Below are 24,179 nucleotides of genomic sequence, written 5' to 3'. Positions count from 1 at the left end.
ATCCTGCACCCTTCTGGCAGAGGAATACCAATGAAGAATTATAATAGCCAAAGATTTAGGCTTTGTTTTAAAAATGTGTTATGGTAATTTAATATATATATATATATTTGTTTTAATGTTATCAAATATTAAAGGCAGGTCCTTGGTCAACTGTTAAGCCATGTGTGAAGTGAATGGGCTGGCTGTTACTGTCACACATGGAGGCCTGTCACAATTATCACATAATCGTCTAATTGGAATTATGTGAGATAATCGCAATTATTTGAGATAATCGCAATTATTTGGCCTAATCATCAAAATTTAAAAAATCAAAAATAGCTGTAGATCAGCTATTTCCGCCATTTCATTATATTGTTTTAGTATAAAATTATTAAATGTCAATAATTTGATAAAGCCTAAAAGGCAAACAAAAATATTTTTTTTCATGTTCAATGTTCAATGCCAAAAACAATTAAATCGTTAAATTATTTGTATGACATTAATTGTCAACTGTAACCGTGACAGCCCTACACAGGACAGGAGGGTCGTTTTGGTCCTGTCGCTGCACTGCACACAAAGGTGTAAAAAGTCAAATGTTAATACAGTTTAATCCATCCATTACCAGACAATACTTACTTCTGTGAGTTTAGAGGGACATGGTTAGTTAACTATTTAAACCCTGTAGTCTTTGTTGGCCAGTGTCCCCCAAGGGTCTATACTTGGTGCCCCTTTCTTCCCTCTATACCAAATCTCTTCACGGAAAATAGCCAATCTACAAGCTCATGCTATCTCAAACTCATTTAGGTTTTTTACGTTTATCCTTTTGATTATGGTGGGCTATATATCTATATACATAACTACCGTAATTTCCGTACTATAAGGCGCACCTGAATATAAGCCGCACCAGCCAAATTTAGGGAAAATCCCGTATACAAGCCGCACCGGACTATAAGCCGCAGGTGGCCCCCTAGTGGCCGTTAAGTTAGCTCAGAGCCTTAGATGGCTCTGCGTTAGCTGTAAAAATCCATAGATTAGCCGCACTGTTGTATAAGCCGCAGGGTTCAAATCATGGGTAAAAAGCCGCGGCTTAGTCCGGAAATTACGGTATTGCATATGCATATATGCATCTCATCATGATCAATATCGATGTCACAATCAAAGCCAAACTTTCAGCTTTTCAACCTGCACAGGGAATGGTTACAGCCGATAAGATGGAGGCCACAAAGGAAACGTTGGCCCATAAGTGGAGTGGGAAGCTCAGATGTTTGATTAGTTGGGCTGCAAATATTTTCTTAGCAATTAACTGTCAATTACCATTTTGATTATTCCAACAATTTTAATTTGATACATTTTATACTTTGTCGCACAGAAATAGCTAAAATAGCTGATCTACAATATAATTATGTTGTGAGGTTGTAGATCTGCAACTTTTTTAATTGCCCAGGTCAAGATGTGTATGCCAACGCTCTCTTGACTTGGCATCGTCATTTTGTGTCACTGTGGTGCACGTCACTAAATCGATTAGATTAAGCATACCGGCATATCCTTTTGATTATGGTGGGTCATGTTAGTTATCGCTGCAAATATGTTTTCCATCATCAATAAAGATGTCAATGAATACAAATGTAACAAAGAAACTGTGGTGGTCATCTCCACAGAAAATGTGCATTATCATCATAAGCCTTATTCATTATCTCTGGATCCGTCTTTAAAAAAAAAGAAAAAAGGAAAAATGATATATTTTATTAGGACGTTCTAGCAGCAGCAGACCAGCAGGGGGCATGGAGTTTAAGAGGCCTGCTATCATCTGGATGAAAAGAACAGTGTAGGGATTCAGGGCATGGCTGAGGCCCACTCCTGTAGAAAGCTGGAGCAACGCAGCAAAGATGACATCCTTGAGTAATCAGTGTTGTATTCCAGCAAGATCAGAGATTGAGCTTGACACGGTGAGCTTGTAGATCTGCTATTTTTAGTGAACGTGTGCCCATTTCCAGTTTTCCACCAAACGTTCACCTATTTTTACGTGCCCAGACCAGGGATGCTAGGATTCATTTGGTTAAAACCATCTACAGGCAGACTAATACGATTTGTTATTTGAGTCGGATATGCCCCCTCCCAGGCTCCCACCCTTCATTCCCAGAAATAGGGTTTAATAAACTGTGCATTACTGTAGTTCTCCTTTCCAGGAGGTGGAATAAACTGACCCATGTTCTGGGTCAGTTTCCCGTTAGCTTTGTTTGGAAACACACAATACTTCCGTGCGTTTCCCACTCAAAATCTGCTGCTGAGCCAATCAAATGAAACTATGCAAGACTGACCCGGAACAGGAAAACGGGCGTAACACCTTCCGAGAAAGGGAACCGTAGTTATGCACAGAGCCTATTCTTTCCTCCCATGATGACTACAAGACAAAAACAAAAATCTTAAACAGAAACTTTGTCCGTTACATACACAATCATGGAGTTCCATTGTCCGAAAAAGGTGCCATTCAAGTGTCCAGAACAAGAAGCTACAGCCCTGCTCCTACGGCCCTCTGTGTCCACTGACTTACGTGTCCTGCTTGGGGTGAACCATCATCTTCTTGACGGATGAGGACAATGTCATTATGGTGGACATTGGAGGAAAGATACAAAATCGACATGTGGAGTGGGGCTTCACGTTGAGATCCTGAGCTCTCTCTTCTACTGGGGCTCAGTGTCCTAACCCTGCAGGCCTCCCTCTCGGCCTCTTAGAAAGAGAACATTGGTCGCAGAAGACAACGGGACGGCCGGCTGATAGGAGGCGGCTGCCCCCTCTTTTTTCTGTCTCTTTCAGTCCATCCATCTCGTCGTCCCTCATCCTCTCTCTCTCTCTCTCTCTCTTTCTCTCTCCTAGTCTCAAACCATGTAGGAGTTCTGGTTCTTCAGTTTGTCCAGCTCTTTGCTCTGCTGTCTCAGAAACAGAATTCTAGAAGGCAAAAAAATAAGAATAATGAGAGGAGGATGTTTTAATCATAATCTTGTCTGGGTCCATATCCGTTCAGTTATGTATGCAAGGAAATAAATACCGGTAGTCAAAAACAAATCCCGGTCACTGAGCATAGTTGTGTGTGAGGTAAGAGTGTGTGTGACTTGTCCTTACCTCTGTTCCCTCAGCGTGGCCTGAATTTCACACACTCTGACCAGGGAACGCAGATTCTTCAGCTCTGTGCAGATCTCAGACATATACAGGCTGCCCATGTTGTGGAAGTCCTCGCGCAACCGCGCCGCCTGAAGGTGACAGTCCAGTGCAAAGTTACAAGCAACTGAGGACCACGGATTTACCAAGCTTCTCTCGAGAGCTCAAATGGATCACAATCGCTTGCTTGTCATACTCATTTGGATGCGAGAAAATTTCCTAGCCTACATTTTCCCCCAACCTTTTAATTGTTACTACTTTTTATTTAGTTATTTTTCATGTCATGATTATGAATTGAATACCCAGGAACTGAATGTTAACAAGACCGCAAGGCATATTCAATTATTAATAGAGATGAATGAGTTAATAATATGAACTCATGGTATATATTAACTTAATATGTACCACCCCCATTATACAAAGTAATATTCCAGTCTCAACTGTGACTCCAACCCGGTCTGAACAACTCAATCATGAAAATTCAAGTGGGCCCTGATCCGGCAAAAGTGGGGAACCCGCTGTTCTAACCTGTTTCTCCGTGTGTTCGGCAGGCCATCCTTGGACGTGTCTGATGAGGTTCTCGTCAAAGTGGGCGGCCAGGCTGGGAGTGAAGGAGCCAGGCGTGCTGACCTGGGATTGGCTGCTGCTGGAATGGACAGGGAGCAGCCCAGAACCGCCGGCCCCAGATATGTGGTTGGATCCCGGGGATGGAATCTCCTGGCTGCTGGAGGACAGAGAACAGGCTGTAATGACCTGTAATGACTGTAATAATAATGTAATGATGTGTAGACTATTCTGGATCAATTAGTTGTATTTTGTAAATCAGCATTGTGTGCATTTTAGTCTTGGAAGATGTATCCTCATTTGTAAATAAGCCAGCGAAGAAACTCTCCACAGGTCCAAGACTCTTCTCCTTTCTGACAATGGAATGAACTTCCCATTGTAATCAGAACTGCACTCATTCCTAAACCGTGCCGAGCGTTGCGAATGCCACCAGACCCGACTCAGCACCGTCCGAGTTACGTCCCGATAGGCAAAGAATAGTATATATTAGTAGGCCGTAGTTTCCATGCGCTGACAATAGAGTTGGAAATGACACGTTCAGCAGGGGGAGTCCTTGACCAGGCTATGTCTGCATCACCCTGCATGCGTGAAGTCCGGGGGAATACAGTCAAACACCACAATGTCTAGTATGCCAGTATGGCCATATTGTCAGGGAGAGCAACAGTAATGTTTTGAAGTTTCATACTGATTAAGGAACATGGTATGTGGGATGGAATTCAACCAGACAAAATTAAAATATATTTTTTGTAATTATGATGAATTAAAGGTATATTCATTCAGTGATTTCACTTAATTCAAATACCACTTAATTTTTTGTTTTGTTGTGATAATCCTCCTTACTATAGAGTGTGCTGACCATAAGGAGTTCCTCCCTGTTCTCAGTTAAGTTCACGTTTTTGGCTAGGTGGCCCAGCCTTCCTCCAATCAGGAAAGAGGGGCCTTCTGCCAATCGAGCGGGGGCGGGCCTTGGTGTATGTGCTGTTGGCCTGTCGCATGTCCCCCCACTGTTGTGTATGCATGTGCACATCTTGTTACCGGGGTTTTTACCAATCACCCAAATCACTGAATGCTCCTTTAAATTCTGGAATAGCACAATCAGCAGTTAATTTGTTAGGTGAAGTATCTACATAGTATCTAGTAAGTGAAATAACTACATTTGTTGCATTGCTACTTCCTATTGCCACATGGAATGTATTGAGAACGTTTTGTGAAGGAGCCAACCATTGAGCTAGTTTTGTATGTTCTACAGTTTCTACTTGCATTTTCTTTTCTTTGCCACAGCAACAAAGACATTTCCTGAGGGATGAATAAAGTTTGATTCTGAATAAATGTTATTCTGGTTAAGAATAAGTCAATTGAGTATCGTAGATAAAAGAAACAACAAAGACTAACTGTGTGAAGAATACCTTCTCTGCTGGAGAGTCCTGGGGTCCTCTGGACGTTTCTCTACCGAGGTCTGGGACATGAGGACTGGTCCTGGTTTCCCTAAAGACATGTTGCCCTGGAGACAGCAAGAAAACACAGAGACAAGAGCAGTGATGAAAGGAAGGGGGGTGACGACGAGAAAGGTCCGCTTCATCTGTGACTTTAATTGAAACAAAAATGAAGAATTAACCAACCACGTTATATAAACTCAGCAAAGAAAGTTTCAAAACTTAACTTTGGTCCATTATTTCTCCACTTTAATAATACCAATTGGTATTATATTTTATATAATTGTAATCATTGATTAGTCACCTTTACAGCGAGGTGTAGAGTTGGTGGAATGAGCAACCTGTGGGTTGCGCCTCCAAAACATTTGCCAAAATGGAAAGTGGTTGGTATTCACCCTTGCTTTGAGTTTTAGTGGATTGGATGATTGCACTCTCACACAGTAATAAGGAAAGAAACACATATTGGCCATTTTTACACTTTATTAATTTGACACATTGTTAGGGAATTCAGTAGCCATACGCAGCTACAACAGACAGTATCTCTCACAGACAAGACAGAACTATGGCGATCCCATATCTTCAGAATCTAGGACCTAATGCTCGCCCCCACAGAGCCAGGATCAGAGTACCTCCTGAGAGGATGGAATGGCCTGCCGTGATTCCACACCTTCAACCCAATTGAACGCGTACGTGCTAGAGTGACCAACACTCCCATCCCGCAGCAAAATGTGGCTATGTTGGTGCCAAGATGTTGCGGCTGCTTTTGGATCTTCCACCCGCTACCGAGTTCCATAACACTGAGTGTAAAAATTACTGTGCAAAAGTGCAAAGTGAATACCAACCACTTGCCACCTTGGCAAATCTTTTGGAGGTGCTACCCACACTTTTAGCTGTGTTGGCCGATCCTTACAAGCTATACCTCGTTGTAATGGTGACTAACCAACGATTAAAATGATATAAAATCAAAGTGGAGACATAATGGTCCAAAGTTACGTTTCCGAACTTTGTGTGCCGAGTTTACATCATCCAAATATATGACATATAGCCCAAGAGCGGCTCTACAGGCTCAGAAAGCGGCGCAACGCGTTGTGAGCTTGCAGTTCAGCCATTTTACTAATATGCAGACATCAGGGTTAATGCGGTGCCCTCACCCTGGTTTGGGAGGAAGGAATGGCTCCAGGGGGCATGCCCAGCAGGGATTTCTGGTTCATCAGGTTGGTCTGCGGGGTGCCGTTCCGGGGGGACACGTAGGGCCGCGGTGATGAGGCGTCTGATGCCAAAGACATCGGGGACTGACTGGACTGCTGGGCTGCTAGATTAGAGACAGGAACACGTAACAGAGACAGAGCATAAGAAGAAATGGAGCAATGGATTTGATTCAGCAGCGGTTCAATCAATTGCTCAAAAACGTACAGAACTACTAGCAGACGAGGGTTGTTTAGCGGATAAGATGATCAAATGTTTTCCACTCAATACTGGTAGAATTAATGCGGGGGCATGTTGAAAGCCAATTGGCAATTGATTATGTAGGGTGAAGAAGAGCACATGGATCAATTAAGCAGTAATAAGGGGGAATTCACATCAAACACAATTATTCATCAACTACCCGATCAAAACTAATTCAGTCACATTCCCAGATGGCTTCGTTTTCGTTTTGTTTTTAAGGAAAGCTACAGCTGTGTTGTAAATTTTTCTCTTTGCCAAGTGAAAAAGACTGATGCTTGTGGATTGGAAATTGGCACGTTGTGACGCAAGGATAGTTGCTGTCGTGTTCCAAGGCCTTAATTGCTTGATTGGCTTTGAAAGTGTTAGGTCTGTAATCGATATACATGCATGGATTGTGGCTGGATAGGACAATATGACCGTCAACTAGGCCGCTCTCACTCATTACCAGAGACTGTTCTTTAGATCATCTAAAGAATCTGCTATTTATACTACTACTTAAACCCTTTTTCCCCACATCTTGAGCTTGTAGAACCATTTGTACTACTTCTTAAAACTTTTTTTTATGGAAATAATTGATCATGTTTTTGCTCCAGATCAGATTCTGATCATTTGAAAACTGTGATCGGCCCCGATTTCTGATCACGTGATCGGATCTGGACAACCCTAATTAAACCCTATACACTTAGCTGACCGAGGTACCCCCAAGGCTTTTTCTCTCCACACTAAATCTCTCACTGAAAATAGCAGATCTAGTAGCTCACAATGCATTGACTGACTAATCACATATTACAATAATAACTAAATAACAAATTAAATAACTAAAACTAAGCCTTTTCCACACAACTAAATAAATAACGTAGCAAGAAAAACCAAATACACCTAGACTGAAATTGAAAACAAAGACAAAACGAAGGGGGAGAAAAATGCATTACTATAACCTTGGTGCAGAGGTGAACTGGAGAGAGTAGGGCAGGAGGTTGGGGTGTCAGTGGGCAGAAGAAGAGACGGTAAGGGGGGCAGTTGAGGGCTGTTACCTTGGTTGGAGTGCTGCGCAGCGGCTTGGGAGAGCAGAGCAGTGATGTTGAAAGCAGACGGTCCAGAATTTAAGAGCTTATGAAGCATAGACCGCAAAGATGCTTGGGTGACAGCAGCTGCCAGGACTGGATGGAGGGAAAGAGGAGAGGAAGTTGCACACTGGTCAAATACCCAGAACTCATTTGTAGCCTCTTCTGTTAACTCTTGAGTGGAACCAAATGGACCTTTAAGGGTCAATTTAAATGTCTAAAACGCAAAGTGGGGTTTCAACTGAACACTTACAAGCCTGTAACTCAGAGAGTGGAACCAAATGGACCCACAAGGGTCCATCAAAGTAATGGTGGTCCTTGAAATAAAAAAAGGTTTGATGAAATGTTGATATATGCCCATGTTAGTCGGGCCCAAAACCTTAACGGACCATTCTCTGTTTTTGATGATTGATTTGACTCAGGCTTCTAATAAGTTTTGATGATATACATTTGGCTCGGTGGTTGTCAGATCTCAGAGGCACTTGTCAGTTGGGCAAATACAGGTAATGTTCTACTTGCCCACTTGGATAAATCCTCCATTATAAAATGCTAGGTACAAATTAGGCTTGTAGAACAAATTAAAGTGAAACTGCTAGTTGTAAAAAGGTAGCATTGTACTTAATGAATAGCCAATAATATTTAATGAAGACAGAATACACTTGCCCGTCGGGCAACCTGAAAGCAAGCTCAACTTGCCTGAATGTTTTATTTACTTGCCACGGGCAGTCGAAGATTGTTTTTCTCATGATGGGCCGATACCGATCTTGTGCGTGGTGAAATTTTTAAATATTTCCAAAATTATTATACATCAAAATTGTTGCTGTGTGTGGGGAGGAAGGGGAGAATGTTTAGGCCTGTCAAAGATGCAAAAATGATATTGTACTGATATTGAGACTTCTATGGAAGGGTTATATTACAGGGGTGCACACAAGCGGTGCGCATGCGTCGTCAAAACGTTTGGTGCGCGGTAGATCAAAGGCATGGAGGTGCATTTGTGCACCAACAGCTGAGACAGGGATTTAGAGAATGCTGACAGGCACTCAAGAGATGTTAACGTCCTGTAAGTAGACTTAGAAATAAAACCATTGACTAATCATTACAAGTGGCTCTTATTTTGATGAGGAAGTCAGAGGACAGGAAGTGCGTTTCAGTTGTAAAAAAGCTAGATACCAGTTTTTAGCTGTCAAAGTGATAGTCGCTAAACCGCGTTAGCGACCATATTTACAATATGAAAACTATCTGTCACTTAACCAATGTAGGTTACACACGCTGGAATTAAACATGGAACCTGCAGGCAGCATTAGGCGAGTAATTCATTGTATATGTGTTGGACATTTGTGGTTGTGCTAGTGATAAACGGACACCTGCTGCCAGTGGGATCATCCTACTGGTGCTTAACGACTACACTGTCTGTGACTAGGTGTAAGAGTGTAGCTTTGCATCTGCCCGTGTGAATGCAGCATAAAGTTGTGGCAGGATACGAACAACTTTAAAAAAAATGAGTTTGGTATTAAAAAAGTCTTAAAAAGTCCAATCACTTTGCTGTCATTGGGGGACGGTCCCCCCGCAAAGGTCACGACCCATAGCTTAGCTTGAGAACCACTGGTCTGCAGCACCTGCAAAGATCTCATCCTATGCCCGTCACTGTGTGAGCTCGTGCTTGCATCTTGTATGTCCTGCGTCGTATGTCCTCACCCTCATTGATCTTGGTCATGTCCATGCTGCCGTTGGTCATCTGCAGCGTGGCCTGCAGCGCGGGAAGGAGCTGGTGCAAGAGAGCGGGGTCCTGGAGCAGCGCGGAGGACGATTGGGATTGGACAGCCGAGGACACCGTGGAGGAGGAGGCGGAGGATGTGGTGGCCGAGGAGGCGGAGCCCAGAGCACTCGATGCCGAGGTCAGGCTCTGATTGGCCGAGGAAGAGGAAGTAGAGGAGGAATGGCCGGAGTTGGCTGCGGCGGCGGACTGCTCTGCTGAAGAGCTCTCTGCAAAGACAGAAAAGTGCTTGAGTTTGAAGTTGAGCCGCACTCTGTACAGCAGCAAAACTAGAACGCAAAATAATAGAATCGAGGTGAGAATGAAGGGACCAATGACAGAAGATACAAAGCTTGCCATGGGTTTACGGCACTACGGTAATTTTATTTGGATATCACATTTCAGCAACAAGCCAATTCAAAGTGTTTTACACAGAACATCAAGAAAAGGAAACTATAAAAGAAAAGTATAAAATGGCATTAGGATATTTCAAACAAATAAATGTTTTCTTCTAATTATTTGTTCGGCCCAATTTTTTTAATGTATTGTCATGATTTGTCAACTCGGCTGTTGGCTTTGTCCGAGGCTTAAAGGTCGTTTTGAAACATCTATGGAAAAATGAATGGGAAATTCTCTTGACACTATTAAAGGCAGCGGTAAACAGAAAGGTCTTTAGTTGTGTTTTCTGGGAGTTCGTTCCAGATATGTGGTTAAAAAAACTAGAGCTTTGTCTGTTTAGGGTACAAGATCAGTCTTTTTCACATGTGGACAATACATCTTGGGTGACAGTTGCTTATGTATTATAAATTAATCTACTGCTAAGTACACTTGCTGAACATTTATTTAAGACCTTCAGGCATACGAGGAATATGTTTAAGAACACAGGAAAAGCTTGAAGAACATCACGTTTAGAACATTTGTAGATGCATTTATCCGGCGAGCAAGGGCTTCTTTGCTCAAGGACCATCTTGACAGTTTAGTTATGGAGCAGGGTGAATAACCATTATTATTATTTTCTATGTGTCAGCCAGGATATTACATAGATTGCTGAATCAGACCATGATGAAAGAAAAGGAAGTTGTCTGAAACACTCCTGCAGGCAAGGGCACAAGGCAGAGCCGCATTTTAAGATTGTGACCTACAGCTTGGGCGACACATACTTGTTGTGGCTTTGTCCTGCAAGGCCTCGTGTCTGTAGTCCATGTCTCTTGGGAAACTGTTAGCCGCCATCTTGGCCGGGTCTTTCGGACGCTGTTCTCTGAGAAAAAGGATTACAACACAGATAGGAAAATCAATGTGTTGGACATGGTTCGTAACATGCAGGCTCCAGCAGAGCACCGGTTCTGTAACCTGTAGCAAATAGGCCTGGGCCGCGGCTGAGCGGTCCAGGCACCTAGGCCGGTAATCCAACCAACCGTCGGCCTTTGCTGCATGTCTCTCCCCCCCCTCCCCTTTCCTGTCACATTACTGTACCCTATCAAATAAAAAGGCAAAAAAGCCATACAAAAAATATAGATTAAAAAAAAAGGAAATACGTAGCAAATAGTGATCCCACATTTAGACCTGGAACAACTCCATTGTTACACCTTTCAAGCGGGTCACATTAGCTGTATGAACTCCTCAACGAAGGTTCGGGAACTTAACTTAGGTCGATCATTTCTCTCCTTCAATTAAGTTAACCTTCATCAGTCACCTTTACGTGTGGGTAACGCCCCAAAATAATTGCAAAGATCCCCCAATATGCTTCTGTATTCGCTCTTGGGTCATTATTATGAAGTGCTACCCGTTTTATTTTATTACCTATCATACTATAAACGAGCGAATGTCTGTCTGTCTGTCTGTCTGTCTGTCTGTCAGAAACAAACACTTATCTCCTCATTGCCTGCACCAATCGCTCCCACTTTTCACACAGGCATTGACCATAATAATATGGAGGTCTTAACGAAGCCATTTTTCCAATAAGATTAATAATGAATTTATTAGTGAATAAAAACCCGTTTATTTGTCCGTGGTCTATCTCCGACCGAGCCACACTATTAGCACACATCTCTCCATGCCAAAATAAATCTGCACGCTCCCACAATCCAGCTAGGCTACTTTTTACTGACACAACTGTCGTATTTACTGTACAGATATTGTTTTTACATCACCCATTTATATGAAATTATAATCCAACCCAGGGCGCAGTACCCCCCGCGGCCACCAGGGGGGTACTGAACAACTCATCTCCCCATAAATGCAATTACTACACTACTAACATGACAATGACTGTTTGAGACTGTCAGTTCTATGTATGACTATGATGTACTGTTTTTCCATTTCCAGTGAACAAGTCTATATTAAAGCAATTCTTCCTCAAAATACAATAAATACATATATCAATAATATGATATATTACATCACATTACCCACACTGTACATTTGGGAATACCTGTGCGACAGCCCATACTTTCTGTGCTGCATGTCAAACTGGGGTCTTTCATACTTTTCAAATGGGGGTCTGTGGGCTAATAAGTGTACATTTTACAGTCCTTGCCATGAAAATATTTCCCTACCATGCATTTATACAAATATTTTCATGTTATAGTGCTGTTTCTATTCACACAAAAAAGACACAAATATATTATACAAGTTAAAATGAAGAGCAATTAAATATATTTATGGGGGGCAATAGTCCATACAACGGGTAAGGACTATGTATATTAATACAATAAACAAGCAAAAGGGCATTGCCTGACCATGGATCACACCAAAGGACCTGCAACATGACTGAGGAACACGTTCCACTTCAAATCATATTTATCCAACTGATTATTCATCTTAAAGGATAACCTCTCCAAAGCAGCCACAATACCAAGCTATCAATGGTATACTTATGATTGTACTGCAGCATTTTCTTGCAAAATAAACTACAGTAGCCTACTAATTAGCCTACTTTTGTGCCCAACCTAACTTCCCAAGACCATCTGTAAACAATTCCCCGTTCCCCCCTATCAGTAATGTGATCTATTACAACACATTACCCACACTGAACATCATTTGCTGTTCATATATTCAGAACGGGTAAGGACTAGTAATGTAAAGATAGTAATAGAATCACAAAATAAATACAAATGGCAGGAGACAGTTTTAGCATAGTTAGTTGCCCTAGTGGGTCCCTCTTGTAAATGAGATGCTGCATCTCAAGGGGCTGTCCCTTCTATAAAGATCTGAAATCTAGTGCTATTTGTATTTAAGCGCTTACAAACAATCTTTTGAACGCTCCTTGCCAGTGCTGGGCCTGAATGGTCAGGTTGGCGTTTCCACCGGTCTAAAAGACAAATTAACTGTCCACATACACACAACACACTATTTGAGACCCGGCCATTATTTAAGGTTATTGTAAACAGATCACTGGACCAGCATCATGTAAAGACAGCTTTCATGCCTTCACTGTGATGTCTCTCCATCATGCTGCATCTACTGCACCTTCACTGTGATGTCTCTCCATCATGCTGCATCTACTGCACCTTCACTGTGATGTCTCTCCATCATGCTGCATCTACTGCACCTTCACTGTGATGTCTCTCCATCATGCTGCATCTACTGCACCTTCACTGTGATGTCTCTCCATCATGCTGCATCTACTGCACCTTCACTGTGATGTCTCTCCATCATGCTGCATCTACTACACCTTCACTGTGATGTCTCTCCATCATGCTGCATCTACTGCACCTTCACTGTGATGTCTCTCCATCATGCTGCATCTACTGCACCTTCACTGTGATGTCTCTCCATCATGCTGCATCTACTACACCTTCACTGTGATGTCTCTCCATCATGCTGCATCTACTGCACCTTCACTGTGATGTCTCTCCATCATGCTGCATCTACTGCACCTTCACTGTGATGTCTCTCCATCATGCTGCATCTACTGCACCTTTACTGTGATGTCTCTCCATCATGCTGCATCTACTGCACCTTCACTGTGATGTCTCTCCATCATGCTGCATCTACTACACCTTCACTGTGATGTCTCTCCATCATGCTGCATCTACTACACCTTCACTGTGATGTCTCTCCATCATGCTGCATCTACTACACCTTCACTGTGATGTCTCTCCATCATGCTGCATCTACTACACCTTCACTGTGATGTCTCTCCATCATGCTGCATCTACTACACCTTCACTGTGATGTCTCTCCATCATGCTGCATCTACTGCACCTTCACTGTGATGTCTCTCCATCATGCTGCATCTACTGTAATATGGTACTATACCGATACTGAATTCATTCCCAAAAGAGAAATTCACTTAGTCAGTGTCACCATCACAAAACATCCAAATAGATATGTTAATCACCACCATTATCATTTATACTCCTGGTTCAAAGCAGTGCTAAAATGTGCTGCTATTCTAATGTTAGCACTGCAGTCTTTCCTTTTTAATTATATTAAAAAACAAACAAAAAAAACAGTGTCTTCTGGTTGTTTTGCACAAAGGTTAAGCCAAATCATGCTAGAAAGAGAAGTGACTTTTGTTCAGAGTGCCTCATATCATATTTGTCCCTCAATATCGTTTGGAGAGGCTCTACGCATTTGTCATGTTTAGCATGCCAACAGCCACAAGCTATAACACTGAGCTATTTTCAAGCGGAGCAAACGAGACTAGTCTCGTGAGAAGAGCTGAAGGCAGCGCTGTGACTGAGGTGAGGCTGCTTCTGTGTGTATATTTCCTATATGCCTCACTCACTACCTGGACTTTACGGTTGAACTTTGTTCTTTTTTGAGGGACATCACATCATAGAATCAAAGGATTGAAAGTGGTTTGGTTAAATTCTGATATTAATCATTGCTAGTGTGTTTATTCTGACATCTCGCCGTCTTTCCAACGCTTTATTAAATCAGAAAATACCATTTCTGGTCAGGATAGCAATATACAACCAGGCGAGAGAACTCTTTACTGGATACAGGATAAATAAGTAAAATTGGAACTTGGAAGTCAACAAACATCTGGAGCACTATAAAATTCATTCATTCATTCACAAATGGAACCAAATGGGTCCATTTGTACACTTTCAGAGTTACAGAGCCGTACAGGGCCATTAGGAACCCATTCAAGGACACTTTGAGACCCACTGGTGTAGCAGAGTATTTCCACTGTGAGCCAACATTCACAATAGCAGCACCCAGTCTCATATCATCGGTATCACCTGTGAAGGAAGTAGGAAAGGGGACCAAGTTCTTTCCAAAATGGCATGTGTGCAAGGCATGCATAGAGCCCATTGCTGCCCTTAGCGAACACTAGAAGGTAACTATTCCATAACGTTACACATGTAATAACTATGCGGTATAATTGCAAGCAGGAATAATGTAAGTCTACCTCTCCAGCAGGTCTTTGGGTTTCTCCCACTGGGAGACTTCAGTTCTACAGTTGTAGTAGTACTTCTTGCCAGAGGAGCTGATGTGTTCTGTCCAGTCATCTGCTGGCTCTTGGCGCTGAGAAAGGACCAGACAGGAAGACATCATTTAAAGCAGTGGTTCTCAAACATTTTCATGGCAAGGACCCCCTAATGAATAACTGAATAAGTAGTTACAACGCCACTGATGTATACAGGGTTAACGTGGTTAAACTGATTCATGTGATACTATAGTAACTAATTTTACTGGGGACCCCCTGGAGCAATTTAGGCATTTAGAAGATGCACTTATCCAGAGTAACTTACAGTCAGTAAGCAAGGTAAACACAAGGCAATCTGGGAACACAGCAGCAAAAAAGGAAAAAAACAGTGCCCTGTTTTCCTTTGAATTTGCCTGTGGATAGCAGGATGTTGGTCGTTTGCTCCACCTTAGGCCCTCCTCTTCTTGAGATTAAACATGATGCAATACATCAAATGCAGACATAGTAATCCATGACCATCGGTAAACCAAGAACCTATTATCAGTCTAAATATATACAGTATTTGTAGATGTAGACAAACTATGAGATATACTAGGTCAGCAAATGAGCATGGCATCCTTCTACACTTAGATGCAAGGTTCCCCTCAAGGTCCCCTGGACCACTCTTTGAGGACCAATGATTTAGAGAGCGCAGCACAAAAAGTAACACAGGGAAAGAATGGAACATCAAAGATGCTCTCGATTGTTTCCTTGTGCTTAAATGTTTGACACACGGCAGGATTGAGCAAATGGGCAGCCGATAGGCTGGCCTTAGACCTTCTTTTTGCTCTTCCTGAGCTTGTTTGTGAAACAAGCTTGTAAATATCTGAAAACCCAGTACTTGTATTGTAAATTAGCTAAGAGAGACCCTATGAGTGTGCAGTTTGTGGGGAACGAGCATGATCTTCTGATATAGTGATGTTTTTTATATTATAAAAACATACTCGATGACACTGAAAATGAGTTTAATTACTCAGTGTAATTTCGAGAATAAATAAAACTTGAATGAATGTACTGACAACCTATCGTCCTAATTGGCTGCCTTGTCTCTAGGCAACCATACACTTTTTGCCTCTAACGGACCTCTCAGCCATGGGATATAAGGCAGCAGCTGGTAATTAATTGATGTCATCAATTCTTGTTTAGTTGTAAAACTGTGATGAGACAATAAAGATGATTCTGATCTATGCTTCCAAGGAAGCCCAGCCCATATGGACTTTTACTTTCATTTTTAGATACAGTGACAATGAACCGACATGACAGTTCACAATGACCAAATGAATAACCAACTAAAAAGACCCAAGTACTAATGGTATGCCGTCATTATTCAGAATGAAAAGCTCTATAATTTGCATAGATTGTCTGATTACAGCAGAAGACTAATGGGTGTTTCACAGCATCTAATGTGGATCAGCAAGAGCATTGTGAGCCAAAAACAACTATCAAATGATGAGGCCTAATTCTGTCAAGTCAGTAGCAAAAAAAACAAAAACAATGAACACTCAATTTTAGATGTTATCCTGTAGCAAAAAAAGAAAAAGAAAATAACACAAAACAAAATGAATGCTCTCAACTAATCCCTGCCTCCCACCCCAGCAAGATAAAATATGTATGCTTGTCGTTGGGGAAAAATTACTTGTGCTCCTGGAATCAATGAAGGAGTCCCTATTTTGGGCACGTTATTAAAGGCAAATTTGTTCCCGTTTCAAAAATCCCTAAAATGGCAGATCTACAAGCTAGAGGTCTTCATGGGTCCAATTTGACCAACGCGCACCGAAAAACACCAGCAACAAATGGAGCTGACACCGAATAGGCTGCTATTATTAGAATTCTGGCTCCGAGCTCGAAGAGTGCTGTCGGAACCGGAGCTGAACAGAACCGCGTATTACAATAAATATGATGACAGTTACCCGTACAATACCCGAAATGACAGAATGCCCACGTAATCATTAAGAGCTGTACATTATTTAATATAAAGACTAATATAAAGTTCATCACGCTATGACAACTCGATTGTTATACCAAATTTGAACCATTAACCAAAGCGTTCAGTGATTTAGAAAAAATCCCGGTCCGCCCCGGTAACATGTGGGACTGGGAGACAGGGAGGAACTCCTCCGGACTGTGCGTGCGTAAGCCAAATGCCCTGGCTACATCGATCTGTCAGACGCGCGGCAGGTTTGTGCGGGACCTTCCGGGAGGATATATAGATACGCGCGCATGGGGGCATGCGCACGTAAAAAATGTTGAACCGATCCTATTTTTAGAGCACGCGTAGGATGGCCCGCGGTATCCGTGCGTCTGGTGTAGCTGGTATCATTGACATATTGGTCATATCCAAACGCACTGTACGTGCGCAGTAAACGCATACGCACGCTCGCAAAATTGCCTGGTGTAGCTTGGCCGTTAGTCATTACCAGAGCCCAGAGACACACGCTCCGAACTTACCCGGGAGTCACTTCTAGAAAACGGAACCGGGACCGACACCGGGTCGGATACCGGGTATTTTTGAATCTCGGGTAAGCCCGAAGACCTCTACTGCAAGCTCACAATGTGGTAAATCATCAAGTACTAGATCAGTTATTTCTGATCCCTTTGTGTAACACTGTCAATGTCAAATGACATGATCGAAAAGATGAAATATGGAGATATAAGGTTTCTGTTTGACATGGACAATTGCGTTATCATCCAAACTAACCATCAGATCATGGTTGGACACTTATATTGCCGTTAACCTGTGCCTTTTAGCGATATTCACTTTAATTTGGCTGTAAACACAACACAGTAAAACATTTAAATGGATTAAGTGGCTCTGGCACCCATCCTACCTTAATTAGAGCCCTCTGAGAACCCATACACACAGACGATCTTTGTGTCTGCTGAAAAAGCAGGTAAAGTAAATTAGGGACAACAACGTGAACATCATCTTACCCGTTCTGTAGGTTTGCTCGGAGCACCATGGGAGGTGGTGGTGTGACTGTTCTCATGGGGAGAACCGTTGGTCCCTGGAAAAATAACCAGAAGACAAACGGTTAGAAAGGTACTCACAGACCACCTGTGATTTTCATCCATCATTTCCTTTGCCTTCTTATTCTAGCAAATAGTAAAAAAAAAAAAAAAAAAAAATACTAATGTTATGCAGTGACCAAGTTGTATTGTGAATTAACAAATTCAACGATTCTTCACAGTAATTTCATGAAGAAATAAAAGACAATCGAATAAATTCCATAAATTAGAAAACAAATGTTTAAGAAGTAGTGAAAATGGCTGATCTACAAGGTTGCGGCACGGTGTGTGCTATTTTCACTAGTTTGGGTTCCGGGCAAACGTCCAATTAATTTTTTGGGTCTAAAACGTTTGGGAACCACTGCTCTCTATAGTATGTGCTCCATCACAGTTGCAAATGGCTGACCCTATGAGTTGACCACTGTGGTCTGTATCGGCGATACTAATAACAGGGTGGTCTCCCTGTCCAATCTTTATCTACTGACAGTAAGTTACTATGTTGCAGTTTGTGAACACTGTGCAGGCACTGTGCAGGCTTGTGGTGTGTGTGCATATCCCGATGTGGTGGTAAATATAATATATACAAAAATATAAGCCCCGTTTTGGGGATTTCCAACGATAACCTGCTGTGACTGATTAATGTTAATGTGCAGAATTTACTTTGCATCTCTCAAGCCTTTTTGGTTGCTCTGGCTGCAGAAAATCTCGGCAACATCAAATGGCCAGTCTTCTGAAATTTGAATAATAGACAATACTGAGGAGTGAGGACTTCCTTAAACGGAGTGACAGTGAGGCATGCCAGAGGCTTCTTTGGGTCAACGGCCAGACAAAATAAACAAGAGCAGTCATTTCTCACAGGGCATTAATTTACAAATCAAACAATGCAGCCTGAAGATAATAAAGAGTCAAAAAGTAAAAAAAAGTCAATGTGTACCTTCTGAGTGTCCCCCTACAGTAAATTCAACCACAATGGGGGCAACTCTACTAGTAGATCCACCTCTGTCTCCGCCACAAAATAAATAGGTATGATATAAACCTTTATGTCCGCCATCTGTCTGACTACATGAATGCCTCTTAATAACTGCAAACTAAACAATACCAAACAAAAACTTCAGAATGGCAATTATCTGCCCAAACCCAAACATCACTAGCCAATGTGATATAACACCCAACAACAGTCTACATCTGTTAAGGAAATAAACTGACAAGAAACATGCAATGCAGAAGTTGTATTATACTGCTAAAGCAGTAATACAAATATCGAACATTATGGTTAGACTTAGACATAGAAGGAATATTCAAATGTCAATTAGTGACACCTGCTACAAGCTCGGCTGGCCAGTGGCCACCATGGGTACGCTTGAAAGAAGAGATGGACCTGCATCGACTCCTTAACACATTGCTGTTTTACTGCTATGCTTTCTAATGTAGCAACAGTTATCAGAATATATTAATATTAACATAAGCCCGCCATTTATTTTATAACGGGAGACAGTGAGTTCTTTCCAATTTCCAAATGAACAGTTTACTCCGATTGCGGTTGTTACATAAGGTACTTTTATTCTGATAGCGCCATCATTATGCTCATTAGTGGAATAAAACGCTCCTCTTGTTATTTTATGACTATTATTAACGTAAGTATAAGCGCATAATATATCAACTCATAATAGCCAGGTCAATGGGGGCCGTTTACGTATTGAACACTGGACCGCATTCACTTGTGAATATAATTCTTCAAACCCTAATGTACAATGTATACAATAGGCAGCACTAAATTAACAAAGGGTCCTACTAGTAGTTGCCATTTAACAAATACAATAGTGTAATTAAAACATTGATTTGTATACAATGCATGGCCAATACGGCTGCACAATGTATTGTATGTTTTTTTCCACAATATTAAATTTCTAAATCTCAAAGAACAGAATGTTACAAAAACATACACTATATGGTATGTCCAAAATGCTACAGGATACAAAGATAAGCTTCTAACTTTGAATCAGCATTGGCCAACTCCTCCAGCATGACAGTGCACCTATGCACAAAGTGAGGGGCATGATGACAGATTAATGCGTTTGGTGTGGAGGATCTTGAGTGGCACAAGCACTGACATCAACCCCACTTAACACATCTGGGATGAACTGGAACACTGATTGAGAGCCACAGGCATCGTTATTGTCCAACATCAGTGGTTGGCCTCACAAATGCTCTTCTGGCTAACGCACATTTCCACACACACGCACACAAAAGGTTTGTGCAAGCCTTCTCAGGAGCTGTTAAACTCAATATTAAATGGCCATGGTTTTGGAATGGGATGCCCAACAAGATCATATTAGGTGCGATGGCTGGATGTCTACATACTTTTGGCCAGTGTACTTTCACTTTGGGCAGAGCAGAGAGTGCATGTCAGTTGCCTTTTTTTATTATCGTTTACCAATTATGTAAACATGTGTCAGACGAACGTCTGTTTCTTTAAATGTGTGCTACTGCCAGCAGTCTGTTGGTGCTTTATCTGACTGAATGCATCCAGTTGTTCCGTTTTGAGGTACTTTCTCATAAGCACAGATACAGGGCAAGACAGTGTCCAACATTTTAAATTCTGTTTAACTTTTGCAAAGCTTCATTCACCGATTTCAGGACATGTGACGCCATCGCAAAAGAGCAATATTTCAGTTGTTGAATCTGAGAAAGTGAGTCGTCCGACAACACATGTATTGTGTGATACGTTATTGAGAAACACAAGAATGTTGGCTTTCTTTAACACTATTGGGAATGGAGAGAACAGACTTATTAACACCTACAAGCAGACAGAAAAAAACTTGGATCTATTTTTCTTATCACATCTTAAAAATTGGTATCGAAATGTCCATCAAGTTTACATCTTCTCCATATCTTGCAGCCTTAATGGCAATGCTCCTCACCTCCCAAAATAAAGGCCACAGGGATTTGTGACAACACACATGATGAACGTTGTTTAGTTCAACGGTGAACTTGTGGGGAAAATATTAAGACAGAGGCATCATAATATGCAGCAACTCTAGACTAAAACTAAAAATGAATAATCAGGCTTTATTAGAATTAGATCTCATGAAAGATGCCATGTAAACAAGAGTTTCTGAAAAGGTGCACGACGTGTGTTACACTGTTAGTTTGCATGTAATGTCCCACTACCAGGCTCAGTGCATACCATCTTTTCCTCTGAGAGCGTGGGCCGGCTTGGCCTTGCTGTGCCCCATGGTGTCTCCATGCCGGCTGACAGGACTCTCGTCGGAGCGTCGCAGCATCTTGTAAGGTGGAGCGGGGTCCGAGGACCCATCACGCACCTTGTCGTGACGGTGAAGGCTGCTTGACTGGCTCTTTGGTTGAGACTTATGGGCCTGGGTTGGAGTAAATAAAGCATGTCACATAATGCACAGTGGATCACTGTATATAGGCTGTGTGTGTGTGTGTGTGTGTGTGTGTGTGTGTGTATATATATATATATATATATTATAATATTAAGGTAGATAGAAGTAATAAGTGGCTGTTTGCCATTACCACAGCCTAATGACACTTCTTATAAATGCTTGACATTAATTTTACGGTAAATGTCCTGTCATATGTCTTTATGCATGACTTATAAAAGCCAAAGTGCTGGAATGTATTGTTGATTACACAGTACTTCTTAGACTGCACAGCTTACACAATTATGTCTAAATTAAAAGTGTATTGTTATGAAAATAAGATTTAAACATATTAAGTGATATTAAGTGGTTGTAAAATTATCTGGCATTGCCATGTTTACTAGCCCCACCATAATCAAAATGTCACCCTATTCCATCCAAAAAACATATCTTACCTGATAGGATTGCGAATCCCTTCGGTCGTTGCACCTAGAAACAGACAAAAAACAGTTAATCATCCATTATTATGTCATTTAAATTACTTTAGCATCATGCTAGCTAGTTGAGATAAGCAGCGATGCTAACTGCAACCCATCGTCGGCTAGTAATCAGCCTAGCTTATCGATCAACCGGCTTCACACTACGGTAGCAGCCGGCTCTCAACGGATGCCACTTGTCTGTAACTTAGTATTGTGTTTCTAATGATGCCAAATGTCCAATTTGAAGGATCGGCGGATGGATTAACGAGAACTAGCTTAGCTGGCTAACTTCAGGTCGGGGATCATTTTGTTCCAGGAAATAACCGGGGCCCATCCATGTATAGCTAACTTTTAGCTAGCGGTGTTAGCACCGGCTAGCGACACAGTTTAAGAGACCACAACAACACGTCTATGCGTCGTAGTTCGGAAGTAAACACTGTTGTTGGTGGTAGTTCTTTGCACATAATTTACCCATCGCTGGCTCTGGTTGGTTTCCTTGCATGCATCACCATCAAGGCCGTGTTGATGTGTGTGTATGTGTGCGTTGAGGCCTGATGTCTAGCTGCTGTCACCGCTTCTCTCCTCTCTCTGTCTCCCTGCTGTTGTTGCTTCACCTGATCAGCTCGACTACCAGATATCTGCTCAACTAAAACAACAGGTTGCAACGGGGGTGATGGCCAAGCATTCTATGCATTGCACAATGGGTGGTCTATGCTGAATTACCACCCTGCGTGCGTCTAATAATAGCATGTGAGAAGAACAGAACAAACTGCGCTGCTGTGCTGTCTGTGGGCTCTGCTCCTCTGCCGAGGTTCCAAAGCACGACTCGATCCCATAGTCTGAAGGGACGGTCTCGCCATGATTGGCTGTAAAATGAACTGTTAGTGACTTTATTTTTTATGGATATCAACTAAAATATGCAAATAAACATTTTTTCGGTTTGTATTTTAAGTTAGTTTACCTACTACATTTGACTGCTGGCCTGTTTATCATAAAACATTTTTTATGTTTTATTTTATATTGATTTAATTAATACAATACTCTATGTACAGTTTGCAAATAGTGCAGTGGATTATACAATGGTGCTAAAGGTTTTATGTTAGAAATGTTGAGTATGGGTCCCCAGCATTCAGAAACTGCATAATAGCATGCTAACTTGCATAATATGTTGAGCAATTTTCATAATTGGCATATTATGTGACCATACCATTAGATTCTAATGGTATGGTCACATAATATGCCAATTATGAAACATAAAGCATGAATTTTTTGCCTTCTATAGGTTGTTCTAATGATTAGAACAACCTATAGAAGGCAAAAAATGCATGCTTTATGTAGCATGTGAAATGTCAAACTAGGGGGTTTTCATGATGCTGAATCCATTCCAAGCATTAGTTTTGCACAAAAACACTCCTTGGGTTCAAAACGGTCATAGCTGCAGCCTATATGTCATCAGAAATGTTATGATGTCAGCACATTTGGGCAAGTGGCTGGCTGTTTTTAGCCCAAGGAGTGTTTTTTTTGTGCAAAACTAATGCTTGGAATGGATACAGCATCATGAAAACCCCCTAGTTTGACACATCACATGCTACTTAAATCATGATGAAATTTTGGATTTCTTTGCCTTCTATAGGTTGTTATAGTTAGCATCCGGCAGTTTTCTACATGCTGGGGATCCATACTCAACATTTCTAACATAAAACCTTGGAGTACTCAACATCTCCGGGTTCACAATGGCAATGGGGCTCTATGTGCTGGCAAGTCGACTATTCTGGTCAGGTCCTGTGTATAATATTCAATACATGTTCATCATCAATGCCATGAGTGTTGAGTGATGGGTTGACAATGTTCCCTGACAACCAACTAGCCAATCACAGCATGGCCGTCTCTCCAGGCAATGGGGTCCCCACTGCAGGGACATCGACGTAGCAGATTGCACTGTGGACCCCGCCCCCACCTTCACAACTACACTCCACTTCCGGGATCCACCCATCTGATGGTGCTGATAAATCCACTGATGTTTTTACCATTTTGATTTGACATTCAGTTAGGTCTGTTCTTGCTCTCATCCAGAGAATAAATTGGATAAACCATATAAAACAAAAGACGGGTAAATGGCCCCAGAAATAGAGTGGGTTCAATGGCTTCAATCAATAATCAATACCCCCTTTCCCTCATTTTGAATCCAAGTAGCCAGAGTAGGCCTATAGCATTTTCACATAAATGTGTTAATGTTGTAACATTAAACATTACAGTATTAAAGATGTTTTCCATTTCCTAATTTTCTCTCAATTACCGCCTACCCCTAGCTATAGGAGTACATGTATCTGTAGCTGTATCCCATTTGAGAAACACTGAAATAGACCAACCAAGGACATACCTGGAACTTTGCCCAAATTTGGAGTCATACTGTACATCATAGATACGTCATAAATGACTGGTATCATGGACTGGCCTACACGCTGTAGTCAGAACATGTTGGGCATCAGTGAAAAGC

The 24,179-nt window shown here is 41.7% G+C and overlaps 2 protein-coding genes across 3 annotated transcripts in view; both read right to left on the bottom strand.

Annotated features, from left to right (window-relative positions):
* LOC310870869 (ATP-dependent zinc metalloprotease YME1L1-like) overlaps nt 1-24,179 on the bottom strand; it is a 157,508-nt gene that overhangs the window by 54,894 nt on the left and 78,435 nt on the right. The gene's annotated exons all lie outside the window — the stretch shown is intronic.
* LOC310871096 (WW domain-containing adapter protein with coiled-coil-like) lies at nt 2,121-22,488 on the bottom strand. 2 transcript variants are annotated; one of them, XM_083782582.1, is made up of 13 exons: nt 22,154-22,488; nt 21,659-21,692; nt 21,008-21,197; nt 17,746-17,819; nt 14,758-14,873; nt 10,556-10,653; nt 9,338-9,625; nt 7,613-7,738; nt 6,284-6,444; nt 5,106-5,200; nt 3,664-3,859; nt 3,100-3,227; nt 2,121-2,925 (listed from the first exon to the last, which is right to left on the bottom strand). In XM_083782582.1, exons 1-13 carry the CDS (start codon nt 22,192-22,194, stop codon nt 2,856-2,858), a joined length of 1,617 nt encoding a protein of 538 aa, XP_083638708.1. In that variant the 5' UTR covers nt 22,195-22,488; the 3' UTR covers nt 2,121-2,855. The 2 variants fall into 2 exon arrangements, with proteins under 2 accessions (XP_083638708.1, XP_083638709.1); XM_083782583.1 differs by having other exon boundaries at nt 6,284-6,441.

The sequence above is a fragment of the Protomyctophum parallelum genome (assembly GCF_964188405.1).
Source record: "Protomyctophum parallelum genome assembly, chromosome: 14".
Lineage (NCBI taxonomy): Eukaryota > Metazoa > Chordata > Actinopteri > Myctophiformes > Myctophidae > Protomyctophum > Protomyctophum parallelum.
This window is presented reverse-complemented; position numbering and strand designations above follow the sequence as displayed.